The sequence below is a fragment of the Strongylocentrotus purpuratus genome, unplaced genomic scaffold, assembly GCF_000002235.5.
Source record: "Strongylocentrotus purpuratus isolate Spur 01 unplaced genomic scaffold, Spur_5.0 spur5_scaffold_15, whole genome shotgun sequence".
Lineage (NCBI taxonomy): Eukaryota > Metazoa > Echinodermata > Echinoidea > Camarodonta > Strongylocentrotidae > Strongylocentrotus > Strongylocentrotus purpuratus.
The window spans coordinates 239,883-249,018 of NW_022145600.1; the positions used below are offsets into that span (position 1 = coordinate 239,883).

Below are 9,136 nucleotides of genomic sequence, written 5' to 3' on the forward strand. Positions count from 1 at the left end.
ACAATATCATGGAGTGAGATAGAATTGGCATCCCATTTCTTCAAATAAACCAGTACAGTAGGCATTTGAAAAATCGCACCCCCACCCCCTGGCGCCCAAGTGGGGGGGGGGGGGGGGGGGGGGGGGGGTCATCTCCAAAAAAAGGTAAAATTAACGTGTAAAATTAAAGTGTTTTTTTCAATGGGGGGGGGGGGGGCGGCCGGATCCGCCACTGTTTGCTCTAATTAAATTACCGGTAGAGTATAGTAATGAGCGATTTTTTTAAATTTCATATGAAGTGATAAGAGGGGGCTCAAACGGCTCAAGCATCCCCCAAGCCTATCTTAGATAAGGGGAGTCCCCGAAACAAATCGTATGAAACCTGTTTTTAACATTGATGTATCCAAACAATATCACTCGAAAGCCTATATACTTAGAGAGAATTGCTGCGCTTTTCCTCCGAGGTTGATGATTTATGAATGACATTCATTATTCACCCGCTCGAGCTCGTTACGTAGAGAGAGAGCTAGCTGGATTAGAAGCGAAGTATTGTGTTTAGTGCGCATGCGTCATCTATAATCGACACCAACCTCGACCATGGCTGCTCAGGAAATCGACGCTGATTCTGGATCTGAATTCGATGATGATTTGGCTTTGCAGTTCTATCGAGATCGCCCCGAGTGGAATGACATTATACCAATTCCTCAAGATGATGGGCCTAATCCTGTAGTCCGAATTGCGTACTCTGAAAGATGTAGGTACCTGTCTAAATTTGTAATTTCGTCGATTTTTGTTTGTCTTTGGTCCCATATGCTAGAAATCGTGACATGCTTAGTCGCACCGTCTAGTTGACAATGCAATGAAGTGAAGAAGAGGCATCATTCATCTGTACCATGTTTACTAAAACTATAAAAGTCAAATCAGCAATTTAAATTAATTAAACACTATGCATGAACAGGAAATACATGAAATGTTTTCACTCAAATTATTCTCGGACAGTTTGGTTCGGTGGATAAAATGATGATGTTGGGTTTGAAACTGTCTTGAATTTTTTTGGGTAAAATTAAACTAAATTTTAAAAATTAAAGTTAAACGAATATACTTGATTTTTGAATCAACGTTTTGTATCTATATAATTCATATTTACTTATTAGTCTTATAAGTTTAGAGTATATTGTATCGGCCCGGCCAATAATGGCAATATGGGAGACTCTCTTAGTCTTATTATTGGGAAGACTAGACTGTCTGTAAGAGTAGACTAAATCAGAGACATTTGTCAAGAGACAAGATGTTTGCTTTTTGTGTATCCTTAGGGAGGTTGAGGTACTCAATTTGTGTTTGATCAATCACAACCTTCCAATTTTTGTATAGCTTTTGTATCCTTCATTATATTTTCTCAAGCTTTCAATTTCACTCATCTGCATCTCTCATGTGATTTTCACTGGCAATCAGCTAGTTAAGTTAGAGCTTATGATTTAAATACCTAGTTCTTTGAGCTCATGATTTAAATATTGTGTGATTGAATTACAGTTCAGGATGTGTTTGACTATTTGCGAGCCGTACTGAAAGCAGATGAACGCAGTGAGAGGGCGCTAGATCTCACCAAGGATGCTGTGGAGCTCAACGCTGCTAATTATACTGTCTGGTAAGAATATGTTGATCAGTAACAAGAATTTCTATTGTTTGATACTTTATTGTGTCCAACTCTCTGTATTGTACTCCATAGTAGTTTGTTGTGAAAGACACTGAGACATGTTAAAAGGCATCTCCAGGAAAGTGTTCTTTATTTGCAGATAGTCTTTGTTCACGGGCAAGGTACAGGTTTTAAAGTTTTAATAACAAGGATTATTGCATTTATTAAAAAAATTATCGACATGATGTTGCACTAGTCTGAAACAGTTTACTTTCATTACTGGATTTCTAATTGTTTACTCAATTTTATTACAGCTTTTATAAACATCATTTGAGACTCTCATTTTACTATCTTCTTCTTTTTACTGGTATTCTTTTTACCATATCAGTTGAATTACTGAATGTATTAATTTCATATTTTCCTATTTTATATGTTGCAGTTATATTTGTAGATTCAAGATGTGTCAGCTTTTAGCTGTGACTTTAATTTTTTGTAAATAAATGTTATTCATTCAATTAAAGGGCAGGTCCAAGCTATTTGGATTGTGACGTAGGGGACATTCAGAGACTTTAAACAAGAAATAACAAATTGATGAAATTATTTATATGGCTATCTTTTGGTACGAGTCTGGGGCTATTATGGGCTAGTTCATTTGTGGAAAGTTTTAGTTCTGACCAACTCTTTAATTAATTACATTAAAAATTAATTATGTCCTTTTGATATATCATTTTGATATAAAAAATATCATTCTACTATTGATTGTTTAGGATTTACTACTCAAACAGGTGTACTGTAAGAAGAATGTCTGGATCGTCTAATTTTAATTTCTGAAATATGGTTATAATCAAACCAGATGAACCAAATAAAGGGTATATATATATCTGATAAATGGAATTAAGAGGTTATTGTCCAGAATATTTGTTGATACCAAGTTATACCAACATATTCTCAACAAACTAACAAGTCTAATCCATGATTCCCGACTCCATTTCTCTTTCAGGCACTACAGGAGAGTGCTATTACAAGCACTAAAGAAGGATTTACGGGAAGAAATGAGATACATCTCAGAAATAATTCAAGATCATCCCAAGAATTATCAAGTTTGGTAAAGCAATGTTTCCTTATTTTGCTGGTATTTTTGTATCATGATAAATGCAAACATGAACATTTGAAGTAAACTACAGTGTTGATTGTAGATGCAAGAAAAAAGTTTTATTTTTTAATTTAATCAATGCCGCACATAGAACATCCCCATAAAATTCATTTAAATTTGATTTGATGTAAGAATCTTTCTTTTTGAGGGCATTTAATGCAGGAGCAATAGATCCCCTTAATTTTTATTCTCACATGAACAAATCACTTGGAAACACTGCACTCAAGCAATTATTGTGCTTCATATATCTATATCTTATACCACACAGATAAGTGAATATGCTTATAGTCCTTTGTTCAACCCACTTGCCAAGTATTTACATGTCAATGTTTTTATTTTGCCTTCTCTTTTCTTTTTTTCTTCTTTTTTTCTTCTTTTTCTTCTTCCTCTTTTAATTTTTTTTCCTTTGTTTCCTTCTTGTACTTGTAGTTCTTCTTCTATTTCTTCTTTTATTCTTCTTTTATTCTTCTTTTTTTCTTCTTTTATTCTTATTTTTCTGCAGTTTATGACGTTATGTTTGAATGAGGCTTGACTGAAGTCATTTCCACATTTGTTTTTAATACAGGCATCACAGGAGAGCTATTGTTGAATGGCTCAAGGATCCATCAAATGAGTTGAACTTTACTGAATCCATCCTGGAGAAAGATTCCAAGAACTACCATGCATGGTCTCATCGTCAGTGGGTCTTACAAACATTCAAACTATGGGATGGTGAGCTAGACTATGTACATAAACTCCTCCTGGAAGATCTTAGGAACAATTCAGCTTGGAATCAGAGATACTTTGTCATGAGTAATACAACAGGCTTCAGTGATGAGAGTGTAGTAGACAGAGAAGTCAAGTAAGTTTAGAATATATATCCTTTATTTATTGTGATTGTTGAACATGGATTATTTTAGAATCCTTAACATTCTTTTAAAATTTCTTTTGGGAAACAATGAATTTAGATTCTGAAACAAATCCTGGATTTAGCTCATGCTGCAATCTTAATTATTAACCTTTAGGTCAGTCAGGAATCCCATGATTTTTACAAGCCGATCACCTGTCTGATTATCAAGATATTTATGGTTGGAAATCAAAAATTCATTTTTTGTTTTTATAACACTACAGTCTATTGGGGAAAATGAGTATGGTAAAACCGGTCACTTAAAGATTTTTACTTTTTTGAGGCACTTCAGGATCATTTTGAAGCGCATTTTTGTAGGGCTTCAATATTGCACCATATCACAGACACGGTGCCTTTAGGTTTGTTCACATATTTGCTTATTTTTATCCCCATTTGCTATCTATGTATTACACACACCATAAAAGAAAACACTGCATCATATGAGAACTTGCCTTCACAGTTTGCTATTGATCATAGATTCACATTTTATTCCAGCTTACTAGATACCATAACATTAGGAGGTCACCAAACGATGGGAATTTTGTCCTGATTCATTCTAAGTAGATAAGCAATGGATACCAAACGACACATAATACCTTTTCTCCCTCCATTCTGACTGCTGTAGGTATGCAATAGAGTTCATCAAGAAGGCCCCCAACAATGAGAGTTCATGGAGCTATCTCAGAGGGTAAGACACTCATCACATAAACTTTTAGTTTCTTTTTAGTTGAGGTTATCCAGTTCATGTATCAAATTTATAAAGAATCAGACAGTAAAGTTATAATGCTGTGATTGTTACTTCTGTATTTTTGTTTTTGTCAGGGGAAAGGGGGAAGGAAAAAAAAAAAAATTCTTCCTGTGTTTATCTTACCCATGTTTCCAGGTGGGAGAAGAGTTTTTTTTAAATTCCATTTGTTCATTTTGAGCATTCATTGATGCTTGATCACAAAGGAGAATTATTAGATGTGACTGATTTTCCATTTAAAAAGTATGACATGTGGAATTAATATTTGTTTATAGCTATTAAAGATGCTGTCTTACAATTCAAAACGGAATCACCATTCTCTTAAAATTTGATAGAGATGTTTGGCTTTTTTACATGCTATTTCGAAAAGTTGAAAAAGTAAATTTACAGTAAATTGAAGTACTGTAAACCTCATTTTTGTTTGAAATGATGCTTATTGTATAGTATTTTCAATTTACCTCTGTCAGATATTTATGATTTGTCTGATTTTTTTCTTCTTTTTTCTTCAGTGTTTTAGCTCTGAGAGACATTTCTAGTTTTCCTGGCTTGATGCAAACCTGTCAGGATATGTACAGTGAGAACGTCAGATCTCCATTTCTACTATCCTTCATTATTGACATATATGAAGAACAGTTAGAGTCCAAAACCTTTCCAGAAGATACACTACTTAAAGCTACTCAGGTAAGTTCAAACTGTTTGACTGAGTTCTTGTTTGTGATAGTATTGAAAGTAATCATGTTGCACTTGGAGCCCAAGGGAATAAGTATTTTCTGCACTTTGAGTGGGGGGGGGGGGGGGGGGGGGGGACTAATAAAGCACTTGAACACTCCCCCAGGTGTCCATTTTTGGAGTGATCCAATTCTATGAAGAGCACATGATAGAAATGTAATAAATTGGTAACTAAGCAAGTACATACAGTCAAACCTGTCTATAACACCAAAGGGAAACACAAAAAGTGGTCATTGTAGACAGGTTCTTGTAGTACATGTTTCAATGAGAAACTATTTTAAAGGGTAACAAAAAAAGTGGTCTTTGTAGACAGGTGGTCACTAAAGCAGGTTTGTCTGTACATGTAATGTATTCATCTGGTTGCAGCATATCTGTATCTTCACTTGACTGAGATGCAAAGTTTCTGAGTTTGGCCTGCGCGTGGCTTCCAGTTACCCTTTAAAAAGTTTTTAATTTACATTGTCATTCACCATCCTCCAGCTACGTTTACCATCATGAGAGTTGAGAAAAGGGTAACTTTGAGTACTTTGGGTGCAAAATTCTAGTAGTACAGTAGGAGAGTTTCCCTGTATGATAGCATAGTCAATTGATTTTCAATATCAATTGGGATTCTGACTTTCAAAATATAATCACTTTTTTGTCTCATTTTTCTTTAAGATGCACTAATTTTACCTCCTGATGTCTCTGCTTGTACCCAAGCCTATGTTCTTTTAATTCCTTCTGCATTATATTGAACTTCATTCTTTTTCCTTGTAATAATTCTTGCCATTGTATTTTCAGCTATGCGATGTCTTGATCCAAGTGGATGCTATCAGATTGAAATACTGGGAATACATCAAAAGATCTCTCACTCTTCGCTTTGGAAAACAAGGAGAAGCATGATTTTTGTGTACAGTAAAGAAATCACACAAGTGTTGCTCTTAAGAAACATGGAGATTCTGTATATGTTTTAAAATGTGCTTTATTTTTCTTGAGTCTACATGATAGTGGAGAATGGAGAAGTGGAATCTAAACCAAGGCTAATTTATTATGTTATCAATCGATCTCTTTATTAAAGAGCCTACCATACTCTGCCATTCCTCTGTTATGATATATTATCATCAGTATGAATGATCTTCTCCATGTTGATCTTATGCCCATGTCACTGTTAAGGTTCATTAAGACACAAGGGGTAAACCTCTGTGAATACTACTGTGGCTAATGTATGTATTATGAGCTTGGTGCACTTCACATTCCTGTATGTTATACAAGCTATGTGTTATCCCTCTTCCTATCCATTGTTTCCTCTTGCCATTCATGTCCATGCAAAGCTTTGCTTTTTCAATGTTTTGAGGATGTTTTAGGACATTATGTCTGGACAGGGCTTTATGAAACAATGCAGTCTACTTCCATGGAGAGGTTTCATAAGCCTCCTAGAGTGTGATGAATGTGATTGGTGAAATGTAGTTTTCACTTGTCAATGAAAGAGTATACTGCATTTATATAATAAAAAGCTTACCGTGCTCTGTCACGGTGCTCCTGTTGGTATGTCAAGTAAATCACATTTTGTCATGAAGATGCACATGTGTACGGTGCATTAGTTTCTGTGAAAAATGTTGGAATTAGATTGCCTTTATAATACTTTGGAGGACATGAATCCCCCCAAAAGCAATTTAACTTGGTTTAGATCTAGCAGTTGTCATATTCTATCAAACTGCTGAAGATACATTTTTCACATGAGCCATAAATGATGAAGCATGAACATGTGTCGTGTTTATGACATAAGCAAATCTCCATGACATGATTTTTATGTTGGTCAGTTATGAGATACATGTACCATGTGGAGTGTCTTGGGTATTTGAAGTGAAACAGCAGGTAGAATGTGAAAAGCCAAATTAATTTTCTGATGTGATCCGACATTTACGTTTTGTTTCAAGCTTTTACTTCATCAAAAATTGGATAGCAATACGAGTTTTGGATTAGTTTTGGGATAATTGTAAGGTTTAATGTTGGTTGACTGCGGAGCATCTGTTGGTTGCCAGTGCATGTGTGGTATAATTAATATGTAACTAAACTAGATGAGAATTACTCATCAGCCAACCCTTGTGCTACATAGATGTAGATTTGAATGCATAGTGAATTGTTGATCATTCAGAATATAGAATCCTAATTTTGCTAAGCAAAGGATTTACATTAGAGAAACTTAAACAAAGTTTGCTGATACACAATATACTGAAATGCAGCAATGTGTATATGCAAATATTGGACATTCTAATGTAGTGTAGTTTAGTGTCATTATATTTCTGACTATCTCATCTTACATGGCTTAACACTTTATAGCTTTTGTACATACATGTATATATTGTTTCAAAGATATCTTGCAGATTTGATTGTTTTTGTCATTTTTTTACGCTTGATGTAAATTTCATTTGCTTCTTTAACAATTTGATTTGTTTTGATCAGAAGTCTTCACCACCACTACCAGTAATCAGAACCATTTGAAAGTGGTAGAATGCAGAAAATCTCACATTTCTTCATAAATGTTGTAAAATTCATTAACAAAAAATACCCAATGCCCCAAGATTTAATCTTAATGGGGTGTCTAACTGTATACAGCTGTTTTCCCCTTGCTGATGATAGAAAATGCATTGTGTAAGGACTTGTAAGTCAGGCATTTCATGTGATAGATCCTCAATCATCTCCCAAAAGTTCAAAACTCATAACATTGAATAAGGACCGGCTAGGCCCCGTCTTATAGAGAGTTGCAATTATCCAAATCAATTGCAAGTCCACTAATAAATCACAATGTTGCAGTCCTCTATCCGTACATATAAATGATTTATACCAATCGGAAATAAGCTGCAATTGATATCAACTCTTTATATGACAGGGCCCTGGCTTTCTCATTAATACTTGGTCATCACCAGTTGTATACATTAAATGATCATGCAAATTCACAATGCTTGTATTGTGGACATAGTGGATGTTCATGTAATTAATACATGTATTTTGCTCTATTGTAAATCTGTGATAAAATCATTTTCTTTGCAAAAGTATTTACATAATGTGGCTGTGTTGTTGATCTTTAATGGATGAAATGTGATTAAACAAGGCTACAAACATCATTTTACATACATGTGTGTGTTTGTGTTTTGATGCTTTTCATTCTAGTCTATGGTGTCTGGCAGAGTGGGACAAGGCCCCTCATACGTAATGTAGTTCATCCAGGGTGGTATTCAGAATAACTATGTTATACATGATGATGATAGTGAGATGTATCTTAAAGGTAAAGACCAGTTTTGGAAACGCCCCCCTCTCAAAAAATGTAATGGAAGCTCTTGGTGAAAGAATATGTTTTGACCAATACGTGATCATACAAATTTTGCCTAGAAACTGCCTACTAATTGATTATTTGGTAAATTATTATACCGGTATCTATTTGGACCTGATAGATATAACGCACATGTCGTGCAAGTGTGCGTAGTTCCATATACATCTTTTTGTCTACAGTGCTTGTAACTTTACCAAGACTGGGCCAAATTTTTTATCATTCCAGAACCTTGCAGTACACACCAATACTTATATGCTAGATAATCAACCCTTTCTGATCGATTCCACAATGTTTCTTTCACGATGCAATCGCATGACCTTAACTGGTCTTTATCTTTAATTGCCATGAGAAATTTGAATTGAGCAGAATCAACACTTCTTGGTGTCTACACACGACTTGGTCATATGCATTACGCTGCAGACATTAACCAACTTGTCCAGATTTGTTTTATGTATAGACAGTAGGAAATGGCAGGATTTTGAATCACATGAGGCTGACAATTCTTGTTTGTATTACATTTGTCAATATTGATTAGAACTGGAAATTCATGTATGATGTACACTGTAATTCAACATCAATTTAATGGGAAATTGGATGACCGTTTACAGCAATGAACCAGAAAACACTCCTAAAGTACAGCTAAGTACCTTCATTCTTAAGAATAACGGGTTACATACGACATAGAAACTAATCCAGTATTA

General features: G+C 34.8%; 1 protein-coding gene across 1 annotated transcript; it reads left to right on the top strand.

The window, feature by feature from the left end:
* Positions 1-542: 542 nt before the first annotated feature.
* On the top strand, positions 543-8,238 carry LOC578890 (protein farnesyltransferase/geranylgeranyltransferase type-1 subunit alpha). Its single transcript, XM_779032.5, has 7 exons — positions 543-733; positions 1,510-1,624; positions 2,613-2,717; positions 3,331-3,606; positions 4,277-4,339; positions 4,906-5,077; positions 5,906-8,238. Exons 1-7 carry the CDS (start codon positions 577-579, stop codon positions 6,005-6,007), a joined length of 990 nt encoding a protein of 329 aa, XP_784125.4. The 5' UTR covers positions 543-576; the 3' UTR covers positions 6,008-8,238.
* The last annotated feature ends 898 nt before the right edge of the window (positions 8,239-9,136 follow it).

Bases quoted from the DNA above. Each gene is read 5' to 3' on its own strand.
- LOC578890 (XM_779032.5), top strand. From the start codon at position 577: ATGGCTGCTCAGGAAATCGACGCTGATTCTGGATCTGAATTCGATGAT. The intron at 1,625-2,612 runs GTAAGAATATGT...TTTCTCTTTCAG, and splicing joins GCTGCTAATTATACTGTCTG to GCACTACAGGAGAGTGCTAT. The intron at 4,340-4,905 runs GTAAGACACTCA...TTTTTTCTTCAG, and splicing joins TCATGGAGCTATCTCAGAGG to TGTTTTAGCTCTGAGAGACA.